Below are 19291 nucleotides of genomic sequence, written 5' to 3' on the forward strand. Positions count from 1 at the left end.
CTCTTAATATTCAGTTTAAGTCAAATAGTCTCTACGAGCCACCAGCAGAGCAGTGGTTACCAACTCCTAAAATACAGCAGAAACATTACCTTTAAATAGGTAAATATTGTCCAGCATCAGTCTGTGGAAGTTTGTCTGAAAGCACAATGATGAGAGTTTGCAGCAGAGCTCTGGTAAGTAACAAATTTTCAGTTAATTCTGTCTGTTCATGATATCCATAATGTAGCTTACTAAAATGACACTAGCCAGACAACACTATTTGGGTATATATGCAATATTTGTTTAACCTAGCACAAAACTAGTTTTTATTACCCTGCATTCTTATGTCTCACATTTTAACATTTTGTTTATACATATTGATTTTAACTTCTGCATTGGGTCTCTACACCCTTAGCTATTATGATAATACTAGAGTGTCTTTTACACTTCAAGTATTCAGTTCAAATGAACTCAAACGAGTTCACACAATGCTAATTAAGCCTTTTCCCACCAAGGACAGATCTCTGTACTTCTCAGAGTACTGCTGTTTGTTATCTATGGTGACATTTCAGCACTGGTGCACCAGAAGAATGCCAATCTCACAGCTTTTCTTACACACATCAACAGTATTTGTGTTATTAATTACTCTCACTGCCAGAGAGGACGGACAAAGGCTCCACACTTAGCTTTACATTTTATTGAGTCCAGTTTCCTCTTTATTTCCCCCTTCTTTGTGCACTTCTTTGTGTTCTTCTTCTTCTTCTTCTTCTTCTTCTTGCAAAATCGACTATAATACAATAAGGCTTTGCTGGTATCTGGTAAAAAGGAAACAGGTGTCACTATTGCTAGTTATAACCTATGTGTACATGTATTTGAGAACATCCTTGTATATCTCATATAAAGGTGGGGATGGTGAAGCCCTATAACTTGATGAGACCTGAATCAGTGACCCTGGTTGCTAGCAGAAACCTGTCTCATCAGAAGGACCTGCCCAGTCAGCCTGTCCCCCCTCTGCAGCAGACCTGTGACATCTACCTCCAGTACATGGAGCCCATGTTGGAGGGGGACGAGCTGAAGCGAGCAAAAAAACTGGTTGAAGAGTTTCGTAAAAAAGGAGGGGTCGGAGAAAGACTGCAGAGAAGCCTGGAGAGGAAAGCAGAGAACTCTGAGAACTGGGTGAGTAGTATTAAAGTAAAGTGTTAAAATGAAGTTTCATTTCTCATTACACTCTGTGCTCCAAAATGAAATGAAATGAATGCACTTTTTATTTTGAAAACGAAAAATTAAAAATGCAGGAAAATAGGCCTCCACAACCAGTGGAGAGAGGATGGGGCCATGCACAATCTGATATCACCTAGTAAGTGTTGTCCCTGGATCGAACCACCAATAAAAATTAAAAAAATAACAAATAAAAAAGCACCCATTTCAAAGCCATTTAAACAGCAATCACACACACATAAATTTGTTTGGATTGTGGAACATTTTTTGGGTGTGGGAATTACTAAATCTAAATTTAATCTCTGATCTATTTAATGGCAAAGACATCAGAATCAGAATCAGAATGCTCTTTATTGTCATTATACAGTGTATAACGAGATTGGAGAGCTTCTCCCTTCCTTCAGTGCAAAGTACAAAAGCTTTTTACAGAATTAAGTACGAGATAGAAATAAAAAATAAAAATCAGACTTATATACAGCTATATACACGGGTGTGGAGGTATAAGTTAAATAATAAATATGGGTAGAGCGACTCGGTGTATTGCATGACATATTGCACAGTATGTGAAGTATATTGCACAGATAGAAATATATTGCACAGGAAATATATTGCACATGGAAGATAATTAGGGTGTGCACCGGGTGGATTGAGGTAGGGATGTGATGTATAATGTCTATTGTCTGTTGTGGTGTCCGGGGTGGTTATTTGTGAGAGTTCACGGTGGTGATGGCTCTCAGAAAGAAACTGTTTCTCTGTCTGTTTGTCCTTGCCTTGATGCACCTGTAGCGCCTGCCTGAGGGCATCAGGTCAAACAGCTGAGCGCCAGGGTGTGAGCTGTCCTTGATCATGTTATGTGCTCTGCTGAGGCACCGGGTGGTGTATATGTCCTCCAGGGAGGGGAGGGGGCAGCCAATGATCTTCTGGGCTGTTCTGACTGTCCTCCGTAGCCTCTCCCTGTCTGCCTCAGTGCAGCTCCTGTGTCAGGTGGTGATGCAGTAGGTCAGCAGGCTCTCGATGGACGAGCGGTAGAACGCCAGCAGCAGCTTCCTGTCCAGGTTGTTCTTCCTGAGGATTCTCAGGAAGTGTAGTCGCTGCTGAGCCTTCTTGTTGACCGCTGTGGTGTTGTCGGTCCAGGAGAGGTCGTCGGAGATCTGGACTCCCAGGAACCTGAATGTGTGGACCCTCTCCACGCATTCACCGTTGATGTAGAGGGGGGGCGGGTCAGTTCTGTTCCTCCTGAAGTCCATAATGATCTCCTTTGTTTTTGCGGTATTTAGTGCCAGGTTGTTGTCTGAGCACCAGGTCGCCAGCTTCTTTTCACATATGTGTGAAAATAGATATTACGTGACTTATGGTAATATTAGCTCTATCTGCTAAGCTAAGCTAGACATTAGCTCTACCTGCTAAGCTAGGCTAAGCTAAGCTAAGCACAGCCACGTGTGCCCAAGCGGTGCAGCTAAGCTAAGCAGGCTAAAAGGCAGCTTCCAGCTTACAAACTGTTTTAAGGTTGGGGACTTATTATATGTGTTTAAACTCTGGGGATTGTATTTAATGGAAAATAAATGTGTGAAAAGAGAAAGCAACATACAGCCTGCTTAGCTTAGTTTAGCTCAACTTAGCTTAGCTTAGCAAGTCCAAAATGTTTATTTCCCTTTAAAGACAACCCAGAGGTAAACGCAGCCATGGGGCAGGGCCTCGTTCATTTCTATGAGAACTGCTCAATGGCGCATGAAGCAAAGCTCTTTTTCCACGTTTAGAAATGTGTAAAAAACTGAATGTGGCCAAGTGCAGCCAAGTGTAACCAAGTACTGACTCCAACTCACTGGCTCGCTCACACAGATGACAGAGTGCTCGACGCAAACAGCGCTCTTTCACGAGCATTCCCTCTCGTAGTAGCTTAGCTTATTAGCAACAGCAGCTAATCAACGGTTTAACAACAGCGGTGCTGTGTCAGTTTTAATATTTACTTGATAATCATATAATATATATATATCTATCTGTCAATACACACACGCACACACAAATATACAATAGAACTTAACAGGGAATCATATCGTTATCATGACTGGAGAAATGAAATTAACAGAGCTGCCAACTCTCACGCAATGAGAGTGACCCCGGATTTCCACTAGATCTGTGTGCTGTCCGGCTCTGTCACGGCAGAGGGAGCAAATAGATTGCACTATAGTCTGTGTGTCAGTTCCCACTGGCTTCGCAGCGCTGCCGATCGACTCCGTCCCAGCTCCGGCAGTCCGTGCGTATCTGATCCGCAAGCCTCCTATTTTTGCCGGATGCCGGATCACTTTGCATAAATTTTGTCGAATTTAACACAGAGCAGACAGGAAATCGGACAGCGATACAACATTAAAACACCCGGTTACTTTTCAGAATAAACATAACATACATAGACATAACACTCCGTGTTTATGTCTGATCATATTTCACTTAACTACATCAACAAAACGTCAAAATGAGCGGATCCAGGCCTGGATTCAACAGGTCAGAGGTTTTCAGAGGTCATTACTGGCAACAGGAGAAGCCAATTTAGAAGGTGGAAAACCACACATTTTTTTATGACACCACACTTCCTTTTATAAGGACAACCATAGAAAGGAAATGGCATGGAGCAACTTATTGGAAGTTATGGGAGTGAATGGACATCACTATAATTAATCCATGGAGTGAATGGAGTTACTACTTTTTTTTTCTGTAATGATATGCTGCACGTGATTCTGTAATGACCGCGAGAACTCCACAGTCTCGCCACTCCAGCTGATCCGGCAGTGCAGCGCCATGCCGGACTCAAAACGCAACTAGTGGAAATTGATGGATGATGGAGCACGGAGCAAAACCGCAGCGGAGCCGTAACGCAACGCACATGGAAGTGGTGGAAATCTGCTTGCATGTCCACCCCCTTTCACACTCTCTCAGGCCACACCCCCTATTTCTCACTCCATCAAATCCAAAACAAGAAAAAAACTTGGAGGAACTTGTGAAGAAGGCCGGTCAAGTCACCAGCAATGTCGTTTGGACTTCCTTCAGAATTTTTCAGAATGAGAGTTCTTAAGGCAGATCTGCCTATCAAATCTGCCTGACTAGTAGGGTTTGGATCCGAAAATTAGTTCCAAATTAGAACGGAGTAGCCTACTTAACGCCAGGTATTGGTTCCTAAACGTGAAATAAAAATGAATTAATGCAAACAAAGGCTATATATGTCTGCAAAGCTGTGGCTCGTTTGGATACCTTCCTGGACCTTTTTTCATCTGTCAGCAGGACCTGTTACTTCACATATCAACACCACAATGAGCTGGAGAGCCAGCGTGCATGACTAGCATGTCACAGCCATATAGTCTGTGGTCACAGCCATACTGCAAACCTTCCCGAATTCACAGGAGATTCCTGTTTCATGCAGCTCTCTCTCTGTGACCTCCTGACCTTACTTTATGGGTGATTTTTCTGCATGGAACACTGTGAATGGCATCCCAGTCTAGAACTACTGCTGATTGGTTGGCTGTTATGTTAATCCTGGACAAACAAGTTAGTCACTGATCCAGGGACAACAATTGGTGATATCAGATCATGCTTCCATAGTGCATGCTCAGCCTCCTAGACCTCATGCAACCCTGGAGGGCATGGAAAACAAGGAAGAGAAGATGTTACTACTTTTTCCTTCTGGAAATAGGAATCACATTTTACCTTGTTTGGTCATCAACGTTCATTCAGGCATTTTGTGTAACGTCACCCTTAATTTAAAAGACAATGTCCAGAAACACACAAGTAAAGGCATCATTCATTACAAACTCAAGAGACTTTCTATGTATGTGTGTTATGTATCTATGTGTAACTTTTTGCATGTAACTGTTTGTAGATGACAGAGGATTTTGTGAAGAATGAATTCCTCATCCACCGGAAGCCTCTGGTGAGCTTTTCAAGCCCTGCGGCAATCTTTCCTCGACTGGACTACAGAGATAAAAAGGGACAAATAAGGTAAACAGACACAGACACTGACACACTGCAGTTTTGTGCCCAGTGGATGACCCGATCCAACACCTTCGTCATTCTGATAAACAGGAATCATGAGTCCTGTGATTATACACTGCATCGCAGCACTTTTCAACAATAGGCATGACATGTCAATCACAATCATTTACCTTCTCTGTTATATGGTGGCTGATCTTGTCCTCTGTTCAGAAGATAAGGAGATCCTGAATCTCATTGTTTTCCCATTTTGTGGACATTTACGGCAGTTGTTCCTCTCCTTTGAAATAGCCGCTACGATAACAGCTGCTTTTTATCTGGTGGGTGGCACACATTAACACATAATCAAAATGTCACACTCTTTACATCTTGCCGGCTTTACGTTTTACACAGACCTTCAGGACTGTTACTATCACCTGTCCCGGTTCAGAGGCAAGACCCCCTGATAGGACATTGTATAAAGAACAGCGAGGCAGCATAACAATGTGATATTACAACCTTGAACAGGCAGTGTAAATATGGCTAAAGAAAGAGAGAGAGAAACAGAGAGAGACAGGAGTCAGCAGATCAGAGCTGAAATGGAGGCTGGAGTCACTTCAGGTCTCCATGTCTCCACTGTCCTTGACCTGAGCTGGATAAATTGTTGAGTCTGATGGCCACAGGAAGAAAGGACTCCCTGATGATCTTGTTGATTTCGTTGGCATCAACTGTCCTAACCCTGATGCCCCAGCCCCACAGCGAATAAGATAGAACTGGCTACCACAGACTGGTAGAACATCCTTAGCATGGTACTGCAGAAAGAGTCTGCTCTGGCCTTTTTATACCCAGCCTTGGTGTAACTAGCCAGGGTCCCAGTTTTTGGCCAGATCTACTCCCAGATACTAGCAGTCTTTTCCAGTTCCACATCTACCCATGGATGGAAGTAGGTGTGGAAGGGGTGTTTTTCACTTGCTGAAGTCCTCCAACAGCCCCTTCATTGATCTACAACATACTGCCAGCTTATGTTTGAGTGATTGAATATCTGTTTGACCTGTGAAATCATCAAAATATTCTGACATGATAACTGAATTTACTCTAAGAAGGCTAACCCTATTAGACCTCAACTGAGATGATTCAAGAGACGCTCAATGACCAGAGAATATAGCATCCCAGATTGAGGGACAACCCTGTCTGATACCTCTCTGAACACTGGCTGACTGGCTGAGTCCACCACATTCCTTTAACAGAACAGAAGAAGAGATGTCTCACCAAAGCTAAAAGCCCAGAGTGTCCTAAAGAAATAACAATGATCAACTCCATCAAAAGTGTTCTCGTGATTAATATACTCTATAACTGTCCAACATCATACTCTTCAACTCTAACTTTCTAAGGGCTGAGAAAATACATCAGTTTTGTTTTGGATAGACTTCATTTTGGTTTAGGGAGATCAACCCATACAAGGGATTCAAGTTAAGATATCTCAGCCTCTTTAATTTGGACAATTCTTTTATGAAATTGATGGAATTATTTTAAATATTTAAATGACTAACCATGTTTTCTCCTTTTAGATATGCTGCCAAACTCATACTTTCTGCACTGGATATAAAAATAATGATTGAGAAGTGAGTACTGAGATTAAATGTTCTTTTTTATCAGGTACAAAAGATCATTATCGTCCACAGTTTCATTATTTTCTGTCATGACTTATTGTTTCACACCATATATTTAAATGAATAAATTAACTGTTATTTTGAGTACAGCTCATTAATATATTTGCTGTTTTTACATACAAACATTTAACAGCAGAAGAAGCAGTTCAATTACATATAAACACTGCTGCCTGGAAGAAGTGCTTCACTCTCTTAGAAGACACCTTTGTCCAGAGATATAAAATCAGTTTTCTGAAGAATTTGAATGAATGTTTATCACTTGCTAAGGTGTTTATAGATAACATACAGTTGAAAGTTCTTAAACCTGAAGAAGTTCAACCAAGTTCAGAAATATGCTCTCTGTAGTTGTAAGAACACTGTCTGCATTTTTTGGTTGGCTCAGTCTTAGTATTTCTATATGTAAAACTACTACTAAACAACTAGCTAAACCTGAAAACCTTATCTTTTCCAGTTATATGGAGAACACTGATATCTACAACAGTTTGTTTTTTATTCAAACTTGAGTCAAAGATGGCGGCAGAGCTACAATATTCAAAGTTCCTTCCAGCTGATGTGGCTTCAGGGACATCAATGGCCAGAGTTGTAAATGCAATTGAATAACTGACATAGTGTTTTATGTTTATATATTTTCAGTGATACACTACCAGTAGATTACATGAAAGGGAAGCCGCTGTGTATGAAGCAGCACGAGCTGCTGTTTTCATCGTGCCGTATCCCTGGTGAGACGGAAGACACCATGGAGTACTACATCGACAAACATGTAACTGTAGTACACAATGGTCAAGTAAGGAACATCACATCACTGTCTTACAAAACCGTCAAGTGAGGAATACACCAACCATGAGCTCCAACATTCCAAGTCTGTATTGGAAAATCCATTTTCTCTCTCCCCTCATTCCCTTTCATCTCGCTACTGTCACTGTCACACAAATGCATAAAATACTCACAGATATCTTAAGTGCCTACTGAGGAGTAAAAGAAAGTTTTTTTTGTTTTTTTTTAACTAAAAGTGGAAATGAGACATTGATAAAGCAACTTAGGCCTCTTCACAGCAAAGCATATACGTGAATAATCTTTGTGTCAATTTATCAAATGCTGCTTTTCATTTTTATGCAGATGACATTGTTATCTACTGCTCGCCTCCCTCAGCAGCCCAAACTCTTACATTTCTGCAGTCTGCCTTTGATGTTGTTCAGCCCCATCTGACTCAACTCAAGCTTGTTTTAAATGCAGAAATCTAAAGTCATGCTCTTTTCAAATGGAAAGTTCCCATCTACTCTTCCTAAGATCATAACTGCCCAAGGAGTTGACTTTAAAATGTTCAACACTATAAGTATCTTGGTATTATTATAGTCCAAACTTTGTCATTCAGACCTCACATTGATAACCTTGTTTCTAAGCTGAAGCTCAAGTTAAGTTTCTTTTTCAGAAATAAAGTTTGTTTCTCACTTAGATCAAGGAAAAATTTGAATTCTGCAATATTTTACCTTTGTTGGATTATGGTGATCTGCTTTTTATGAATGTAACTGATCATTGCCTCCAGAAATTAGACACTGTTTACCATTATGCTTTCGGTTACATTACTGGCTATGGGTACTGCGTACACCACTGTGCTTTGTATACTGCTGCTAATTGACATTCTCTGTCCGCAGGCTCTCACACACTGGTCGGTTTTTATATACAAGAGTCTAATTATGTTGGTTCCCTCTTATTTATGTATTTATATGTGTAAAAACAGAATCAATATGGCCTGCACTCTCACAGTATTCTTTTGACGTCGGTCCCCAAGGTTTGCACAGAACTTGGCAAAGAAAATTTGCCGCCCCCTCCACTTGGAATAATTTACAAGGACTTAAAGCTGTCTGAACTGATAACTATGGCGAAATTTAAGTCACTTTTATAAGGCCGAAAAAATTGCACTATTGGTCAATGTGACTGCTACTCCAATGACAATTGAAATTTGATAATTGCGCTTTTCGCATTTCAACTGGAGATTGTGCTCGCTCTTTGTATTGTGTGATAGTTGTATTTGTTTGATAGTTATATTTGTCTGTCGGTATTTATTGTTGTAAGTTTGTTTTAAGCTGCCCTCTTGGCCATGTCACCCTTGGAAAAGGCAAATTTAAATCCCAATGAATCTTTTATCAGGTTAAATAAAAGATATATATATATATATAAAGTAACCCAGGACTTCCACCGCTTGCATGTGCATTGCATTATGGCTCTGCTGCAGTTTTGCTCGGTGCTCCCTCATCCGTCAATTCCCACAGGTTGTGGTTTGAGCACAGCACAGCGCAGCACTGCCAGATCAGCTGAAGTGTCGAGACCGAGGAGTTTCCGTGGTAATTCACAAAATCGTGGGCATTATATCAGTACAGAAGAAGAAGTAATAACTCCATTCACTCTTATAACTCGCAATAAGTTGTTTCACACCATTTTCTTTCTATGGTTGTCCCTCCCTATAAAAAGGATGTGTGGTGTCATAAATAATTTTGTGGTTTTCCATCTCCATAATTAGCTTCCCTTCATCTGTGTTGTCGGTAGTGACCTCTGAAAACCTCTGACCTGTTGATTCCAGGCCTGGATCCGCTAATTGTGACTTTTTGTTGATGTAGTTAAGTGAAATACAATCAGACGTAAACAGAGTGTTTTATTCAGAAAATTAACCAGATGGTCATTTTATGTCTATGCTCCAAGATGTCTGACCTACATAACTGGCCTGCATGCTACAGCACAAAGCTTGATCTCTTCCTTCAGACCAACCGTTTTTGGAACAGCAACATTTTTCTTCTGATGTCTTTACTTAGAACCTTAAGTAATCTAGTTTAGGGTATAAAGTAGCAACATGCTGAACCTGCAGAAATTTAGTATTTTCCAGGTAATTCTTGGAAATGGGAATACAAATTTCCTGTTCACATTGCTGATTTTAAATTCAGGTTTCTGCCCATATCAGGGAATTCTCAGATCATTGAAATACATGTAAACATACTGAGATGCTCATACAAAGTCTTGATGAAACTGAGTGAGGAACAGTTTGCTTAGGAGGGGTCATAGTGATATTTATTTAGTTTATTGATTTCATTAATTTCAAGTTGTATGTAGAAATACTAATTTTAAAGTCATTTTGTCACCAACAACCTGAGGCCTGCAGAGGCCTGAGTGTCGGGGACTTTGCTCAGTTGCTAATCCAGTCTTGCGTCCATGTTTCCTCCCCTTGGATTCAGTTCTTTAAGCTGGAAGTGTACAACAGTGATGGGAGTCCACTGACAGTGGATCAACTCTGTGTTCAGCTGGAGAGGATCTGCAGCGCCTCACTAGAGATCACCATGGAGCCTGTAGGCATCCTCACCACCCAGCGTCGTGACGTCTGGCACAAAGTCTACAACAACCTCATCAAGGGTAAGAATAACTCTGCTCTCATGCAAGTCAAACTAAACAAACACTGACGAATCATTCACAACAGCATGTTAAATTATCCTTTTGTCCATGGTAACGCATGCCTGGTGGAGATACTACAAGGCTTACTTTATAAATCCACAAGGTAAAATCCAGTTCCGGCTGTGAAAATGTCCCTGATTTGTTGATTTGTGATTTGTTTAGCGCTTGTAGTCTGATTCCATAATAACATGACGTTTGCTCTGTGTGCTTGACCCTGATGTGTTTAGATAAGACCAACAAAGAGTCAGTATTGGCTATCCAAAGCAGCATCTTCACAGTGTGTTTGGATGGAGCGATGCCCCCAGTGTCTGATGAAATGTATCGCAGTAGTACTTTGTGTCACTTACTGCATGGAGGAGGCAGCCAGTTGAACAGTGGAAACCGCTGGTTTGACAAGGTGATGCAGGTAATATAACACACCCACAAATTATACACAAGTGAACTGTCATGCAAAACATGCTGCAGTGTGTGTGTGTGTGTGTGTGTGTGTGTGTGTGTGTGTGTGTGTGTGTGTGTTTGCGTGTGTGTGTGTGTGTGTGTGTGTGTGTTCAAGTTTCCTTTTCGGTCAGAAGACAACATTTTTAAATTCACTGATTAGAATAACATCAGCAACAAAGTCACTCAGATAAGAAAAAACAGAATTATGAGAAGTTGGAAGGTAATTGTGTCTTTTGTCCTTTTTTCAGTTAATTATTGGAGAAGATGGAACATTGGGTTCAAACCTCTCAAATACCGTTGCTGATGGTGTAGCCCAAATGTCCTTGTGTGGTCATTTTGTAGCAGGCTTGTAAGTAACCCGTAAATGAATGAGTTTCAGTAAGTGCAGGTGTTCTGATTTGGTGTTTTAATGATTGAAAGTTCAGTCATTAGGCAGAATGTACAGATAGAGATCACAAGTTCAGCTCCGCCTTTCTGTAATAGCTCCTGGTTCACTCAGCATAGTGGGCAGGATGAGTGACAGATTGTCCATCTTCATATACGTCTATCTATGGCAAGTGTGATAACAAACCTATGAAAGGAAAAGACTGTTTTACCTAAGTTGCCTTAGAAAATTATGGCTCCTCCCTAAAATACTGAGGAATTTATATTCCTTCATCATCAAGACTGCCCTGATTAGAAGCTGCCTGGTACAGAAACAGCCCAAAACAGGACCACAAGGTCTTGCAAAGAGGGGCTCCTTCAACTAAAAAACAATAGACGCTGCTCTACGCTTCCTTATAGATGTTTACATCAGGGGCTGCAAAAATAAAGCTCATCAAATATTTAAAGATCCCATCCACCGGATGTCAGAAAGACGTTACTGGATACACCAGGCCAGTACTAAGAGGCTCAGGAAGAGCTTCTGCCCTCAGGCCACAGGGATCCGAAATGAAGACCCTGCCTATGACTGCCCAGTCTTATAATCTTACATTCTTATTCCAGTCCTTTTATAATACATCAATTGAATCGACAGATTACATTTCACTGAAATTGTATTTTATATCATTTTGATTGATTGACTGATTGACTGATTGACTGATTGATTGATTGATTGATTGACATTCTTTTGTGTGTGGAAACAGGAAAAGGCCAGAGGTGACGCAGTCTCCCATAGAGTCTTTACCTGTGCCCCAGAAATTACGCTTCAACCTCACACCTGAGATCCAGAAGGACATTGAGGAGGCCAAGCAGCACATGAACACGTGAGAGCAGCTGTAGTTGTAATAGACATCCAGTGACCAGAGCAACAGTAATCCAGCCATTTCAGTTTTCATGTACATGTATTGCTATGTGAACAGCTACATACAGCAGCAACTATTTTCAGGATTAAAATATAACGACTACAGAAAAAGGGCTTCAAATGTGACTTAAAGATTTAAAATATGATATGTCTTAAAAAACCCTGCATAAGCCTGTCTTATTGATTTTTTTTACAGCTAGAATCCAAATCTTTACATTTTACAACATCTTTGTACATCTTTCTCAGCATCAGCAATTTATACTTATCATTTGTCAAATTGCTGACAAATACTAGTGGAAACACCTTTCTAATTAGATAAGTAAAGTCTCACTGTCCAGACATGTGTTCCATCCCCACCACCACAGACTGGCCCGAAAAATCGATCTGAGCTTCAAGGAATTTGACCACTTTGGGAAAAATTTCATAAAGACCTACAAGATGCGCCCCAATGCTTTTGTACAGATGGCGGTAAAGCTGGCCTACTACAGGTGAGCTGCTGAAATGTCATGTGTTGATTTACTGTCTTTTTATGCATGTTTTTTTTACTCTTTACATTATATGCCAAGGGGAAAGTAGGCGTTGTTTTTAAAATGTGTGCATTAGTAAAAGTCAAGTCAATTTTATTTATAAAGCTTCTCATCACAAATCACAGTTTGCCTCAGAAGGCTTTACAGCAAATGGCATCCCTCTGTCTTTAGACCCCTAGTGATCAGGAAATCAAAGAAGTCACAGTAGATGTTTTCATTAGCCAGAAACTATAGTAATGGAAGAATAGAAGCTCTCAGCAAAATAAAACTGGATAGTTAGTAAAAGTGTTTTTGTAGAGCTCCTGTATTTGTTTGTCTGGTCAACAAGTTTCAGGGCTATGTATGTTGGAACAAAAAGTTTGTTGACAAAATTTCTCCCCTTTCTTTTGTTAGGTTGTACCAGCAGATCTGTCCATCAATGGAATATGTCACCCTGCGTGCATTCAAACTTGGACGTGTTAGTATGATGAATTCAAACTCGCCTGCCTCAGTTGCCTTTGTCAAGGCTTTTGATGACCCCAAAATACAGGTCTGTTGAGAACCAAACTTGTAATAATAAGTCTTATATAATGTAACTCTGTGTAATGAAAAATGTGTTGGCATCAGAGATACTGCCTTAGGTTGCTTTGGATACTATGCTTAAATGAAATCGCGTTACTAGTTTTGACTTCACAGCAATCAGGCTAAAAAAACTAACCACTTTAAGCTATGACATTCCTGTCTTCTTCCTGTTTCTGGGTGCATGCTACCCTACGGAGGCGGCACAGAACACAGAACAAGGGACAGGTTGTTTATTGCAGAAAGCTTTAGATGCACATGCATGGTCCACAGATCTGGTAAGTACCAGGACGTCCATACGTCAGCACGTCGATGACGATCTCACTGATAGGCTGTCAATGTCTTCATGCGACGACGCCGCAAAAGTTTATTTCAGCTTCCAGTAATTGCGTCAACGAATTACACGCGACGCGAAGAATTCGCGTCAGCAATAACAAAGTCCAACGCGCCGCGCAATATTGTAACCAAAATGAGTTCAAATCGCGTGAGTACAGGTAATCTTGAGCCCTCTTCTGTTTGGTGGGTACGCAATCTATGGGTATTCTCTCCTCCAGCAATCAGGCTTACGAGCATGCGTTCACACACTGAAATTTGCATGAACATAGCCAGCCAGTCAGGTAAGTGTTTACAACCCAGAATGTAAGTGTTTATATAAGAATGCCTTTCAGCAATAACAAAGTATATATATAGGAGTATCACGATGCAGGCTGAGCCACCATTTTGCACCTTCTTCAGCAAGCAACATGAGGAACGACAGGGTGCCTCCCATTCTTCAGGTACAGGGTTCCAAATTTTGCTAATAGAACTTCCAAATGGTTACATATCATAACTTTTTTTCAATCTCACACAGGCTCTGCTGTCTACTGGAAGCTAAGGGTAGATAACAATAACCCAGCCACAGGGGCAACCTCTTTCTCACCTGCTGGTGTGTGCGCCCCACATACTAGGGCCTTTACAGCGGCCCAGGTTCAATTCCAGCCTGTGGCCCTTTGCTGTGTGTCATTCCCCTTCTTTCTCACACATTCATTCATTCTACAGCTGTCCTATAAATAAAGAGAAAAATCCCCCAAAAAATAATCTTTAAAAAAAAAAGAACACAGCCACAGTGATCCTGACTTGCTGAAGGTTAGTTGTCACAGCCTGCCTACTTATTTATAACCTAGGCTGCTGAAGCAGAGGGGTAGATTGTCTTGAGGTGCCAGTAGCCCCAGCAGTACCACCAGGTTGTTTGGTAGGGGGCTGCTCAACTTTCAGTTCATCATGAACTTCTACTTGGTATGGTGTGAGATCAACCAGGCTGTGTGAAACGCATTTGCTGAAGGTGCATGGTGCCAACGAACAACTGATCATTAGTCTTTTTTAACTATAGGCTATTCCCTGGAAGGTGATCAATCACCTTGGTGGACCAATCATCCATCTGAGCCAGTTCCAGTAACCACTTGGTGGTTAGCATATGGAATGTTCAGGGGTCAATGCATCGGTTTAGGATCTGGGGATCCAAAATGGGTCAGAACACTCCCTTCTTAATAGTAACCAGGAAGTATGTCATGTAGGAGGCCAAAGAGGCAACACCCTCTTCTCCTCTCCAACCCCATTACTGTGCTTCAAGTGGATGTTTGAAGGGTTGAGTGGCCAGTTAGATGGCTCCAAAAAGCCTTTCTGTGACAACAAGGACCGGGAATCATTTAAAAAAAAATATGATACCAGCACCAATTCCAATACTTTCAAAGTAAAACCAATACCAAGAGAGTAATTCATTTGTTACCTTTAATGTGAATGGAATGGCATGCATACCGTAAAACTTCAGTTAGCATGGACTTTGATTAGTTTCAATCACTAGAGGGAGAGCAAGAGAGCATTACCACATTGATTTTACAGTGTGCTTAGCCAGTGGGGGACAGGAAACTCAGGGTTCAGACCATCTGTGCAAAAGGGATTGAATGCAGATATTGTTTGGATGGAGATGTTTTGAAATGATTTTACGCTAAAGGGGTTAAATTTCTCTGCACCTGAGAAAATCCACCATATCTGTAGTCAGGGCTCTTGTCTTTAAGCTGTTGCTTCCAGATGGCTGGAAAAGGGAGTAAGACAAAAGCCACGCAAGCCAAAACAAAGACAATGTACCTGCTTGGTTGGGAGCATGCAGAGGGGGATAGACTTTTAAAGTAACTTGATTTGCCCCTTTTCTTACAGGCATTGAGAGGCCAGGACATGTTCAGCCACCTCTGGGGTCTGAAGCAGCAGGCTGTTGAAGAAAAAGTCCCCATGCCCGATATCTTCACAGACAATTCCTTTGATAAAGTCTTTACCATCAATCTTGGTACAAGTTATGTAAGTATTAAAACTGTGACATAAAAGGTCAAAACAATACCACAGTATAGTTAAGTGGCTAAATATTCTCATGTGTCTTGGTGTGCACTATATAGTCGATAGTTGATATATGACTTCAACAAGCCTTTTGGCCAAAACAGGTGGAGTCACCCAGAGAGTCTGTTGTGCCCAAGACCTACCATTTTTTATAGTGTGCCAATGGTTAAGTGCCTTGGGAGATTTATTCTTTCACGAAAAAAAAAATATGTCCAAGAATAAAAATGTTTAAAATAATATTTAAATGTTAAATGTTATATCTAAATGTAATTTGTTAAATCTAAATGTTAGATATTACATCTAAATATTATATGTTAAATCTAAATGTTAGATATTATATCTTAAATCTAAATGTTATATTTTTGATCCTTAATATTGAATCGAAATGTTATATGTTAAATCAAAATCTTAAATCAAGATATTATATGATAAATCTAAATCTTAAATTTAAATGTTGAATGTTAAATTTAAATGTTATATTTTAAATCAAAATCTTAAAAATCAAAATCTTAAATCAAGATATTATATGATAAATCTAAATCTTAAATTTAAATGTTGTATGTTAAATTTAAATGTTATATTTTAAATCAAAATCTTAAATCTATATGTTATATGTTCAATCAAAATCTTAAATCAAGATATTATATGATAAATCTAAATCTTAAATTTAAATGTTGTATGTTAAATTTAAATGTTATATTTTAAATCAAAATCTTAAATCTATATGTTATATGTTCAATCAAAATCATAAATCTAAATATTATATGATAAATCTAAATCATAAATCTAAATGTTATATGTTAAATCTAAATCTTGAAAATCTTGAATTTTACATGTAACTTTAAAATGTGAAATCCCCCCCCCCCCCGGGGGCGTCACTTACGAGGTCGAGCGGTTACAGAAAATGACTGACTACATGTTAAATCAAATCTTTATGTCACGTTCCTAAATATTTACCTAAATCAAAATCTAAATCGGGAAACAAGTTTTTACATTGCGGTTCATCTCTGCCTCACTTTTGCCATAAGGAGAGCAGCCTGCACCTCTGGAGAGGAGACAGTTGAATTCAGCCAAAATTCAGCCAAGCTAAACCGCTTTCCAGCGAGGGCTGTCACAGTGGACTGTGCTGACTGTATTCCAGCTGCTGCCGTTAACTGAGGGTCTTCAATGTTTTGCACATTCCAAAGACATACATACAAAACACCATGCCAATATTTTCATGTCCATCCACTGGAGATTGTTTCAGAAAAGCTATGACGATGGCAGCACATGTAGATGCAGCAGCCAGTAGCTCCTCAAATCCTTGCTGCTTTTTTGCTATATTTTTCAATTTTTTTCGACACCATGACCCCTTTTGCTGAAGTACCACTTTTGTATGATAGAGAAGCACTTATCAACATCAGGAAAAGTTGTGTGGGTATTGGACTAAACGCAGCAGACCGCGAGAGGATCCCCACCAGTGGCATGTGCCGAGCAGCAAGTCAGACCAGAGGGGAGAAACGAAACCGAAATTGCCAGACAAAGAGAGGGAGGAGAGCTGGCACCAGAGCGAGGCTGACCAGACTTGGACCAGGAGCTGTTCCTCTACCAAGCCTTCTTCTGGCTAATGTCCAGTTGCCAGGGTCACTCAGCAACGGGAGATCAGAGATTGCTCTGCACTCATCTTCACAGAGACATGGTTAAACCCCTGGCATCCAAAGCTGATTTAAATTTTAATTACTGTACTGCAGGAATTGAATGATGCCACCAGCTGCAACATGTCCAAGGAACTGGATGGAATTTTCATAGTAGCTGCTGATTTTTTTCAACTTGTCCTTGGGATGGATCAAGGACAAACGTAATTTTGTTTTTTAAATTTGGTTTAAAAAATGACCAATAAGTCTACTCTTTACCTTCTACCCTCTTTATTTTTTGGGAGTAAAAGTGTTGTTTTAGTCTGTGTTGGTAAGCTGATGGATGTTTATGACAGCAGTTGATGACAGACTTTACTTGCCCCCGACAAGCAGAAAAGTGTTAATGTTGCACCTCACAACTTAAAACTGCCTTAGCTTTCAGCTGCAGACAAGGAGGTGTAAAACCAGGTCAGAAGCGATGGATAGTTTAGGAGGTCCTCAGAGAGTTAGGGATCTGTCATTTCCTTTCAGCTACTCAGTTGTTCTGTCAGTGCACACCAAGTGAGATGACTACAGAACTGGAGAGGTCAGGTGAGCCTGCCAGGAGATGACAAGGACAGAGGGTTTCTGTTAAGTTAGAGGCATGAGTAGGAATCAGTAGTCTGAATGTTGAAGTACAGGCACAAGTACAAGTAGGGGCCATTTTCCTTCTAGAATTCTCAGAGAGGACCTAATGGGCAGAGCAACAATGTATAATTTCACTGGATGAGTAACAGACATGGCACAGTATTTAAAAGGAGGAGTTAAATGTGAAAGCAGGTAGAGAGAATATCTTTGTTTGGGGGAGATTAGGAAACAAGTGCCACCCCTTCTGTCGAGAAGTCTGGGTGCGTGGGTGACAGAGTAGGCTGAGGACAGGGTTGCAGGGATGGGGATGTTCTTTGGCGTAATCCAAGATTACAAGAAGGCATAGACAGAGATGATCTCACTGTAGTTGTTAGGTCTACAGGCCCCTCGTGACTAGGTGTTGGGTGTTTGTGGAGCTTGGAAAGGTTAAAGTGACATAGAAAGTTATTGGAAAAGTTTACACATGGCAGATAAGAAGGAGCAGATTTTTAGACCAAGTGAAAAGAAACTTGGCTTTGATGATGTTTATCCGCCATCTCTCTAGTCCTCTGGCAAAGGACTCTTGCGAAAGACTTCACATTTGTATGTCTAAATCTTTATATAATGAGAATGTCACTTCAAATGAGGACTGACTCTCAAACACGAGTGCTGATTGCTCAGTAGGTTACACTAGTGCTAACCATACACCCCTTAATTACCCAGATGCTAGTATCACAAGAGCAACACACAGACTGAACAGACTTGAGCAACTCTTCTCCCTTTCAGACTTGGCCTTTATGTCTTGCAGGGTCTTGACCTGGTTGGTATGTGAATAGTGATCATTTGCACATAGTTTGATTTTTACTTGTTTCTTTGTGAACTTTTAGGTAAACCAAAGAGTGTGGCCCTGCATGTCGATGTATCTTAAATAAGTTCCTGACAGACAGGGAATCATTTCACACACATATAGAATATGTCAGGGTAAATGTTTTTAAAAATGCATGCTTACCCCAAAAAGAAAATTTCCTATATTTCACAAAAACACATATTAAAGTCTGAGTGCATTAACTAACAACTGCATTTTCACTTCCGTCTCTCTTCACCAGGTAGCAAATATGGCTGGATGTTTGCCATGTTTTGGCCCTGAAGAACCTGGACAATACGATGTGCTCTACAGTATTATGGATGATTGCATTGATATTACAGTGGCCACTCTTAAATCTTCCAAAACCCACGAAGGATATAGCACAACAGATATGTGTCTAGCTGTGAAGGATGCACTGTTGGACTTCAGGACCTTGCTGGAACAAACAACACGTGACGGAGATGGGATCTCTGTGATGCTGGCTCAATAGATCCTCCAAGGACTGAAATCCGATCAGAGGGTAGATGGACTGCGCTTGTATAGTGCTTTTCTGGTCTTCCGAACACTCAAAGCGCTTTTCCACTACATGTCACATTCAGCCATTCACTCTCAATAACCAGCCACAGCCACCCAGGGCACGGGGAGTTTATTCCAAAATAAACTTAAATGAACACTTGAAATGGATCTGTTCGGTTCTACTGTAGGCAAAAGAAATAAAAATACATCGGCCTTAAATGCTGAAATAAAATATACAGTTTAATTAAATCTAAACC

At 40.5% G+C, this 19291-nt stretch overlaps 1 protein-coding gene across 1 annotated transcript; it reads left to right on the forward strand.

Moving 5' to 3' along the window:
- Positions 1–146: 146 nt before the first annotated feature.
- LOC121961718 (carnitine O-acetyltransferase-like) lies at positions 147–19008 on the forward strand. Its single transcript, XM_042511778.1, has 14 exons — positions 147–173; positions 883–1155; positions 5066–5184; positions 6723–6776; positions 7458–7608; positions 10049–10223; positions 10490–10668; positions 10949–11049; positions 11825–11944; positions 12348–12470; positions 12903–13038; positions 13277–13345; positions 15261–15398; positions 18760–19008. The coding sequence occupies exons 1-14, from the start codon at positions 147–149 to the stop codon at positions 19006–19008; spliced, it is 1914 nt and encodes a 637-aa protein (XP_042367712.1).
- The last annotated feature ends 283 nt before the right edge of the window (positions 19009–19291 follow it).

This window comes from Plectropomus leopardus, chromosome 22 (assembly GCF_008729295.1).
Source record: "Plectropomus leopardus isolate mb chromosome 22, YSFRI_Pleo_2.0, whole genome shotgun sequence".
NCBI lineage: Eukaryota > Metazoa > Chordata > Actinopteri > Perciformes > Serranidae > Plectropomus > Plectropomus leopardus.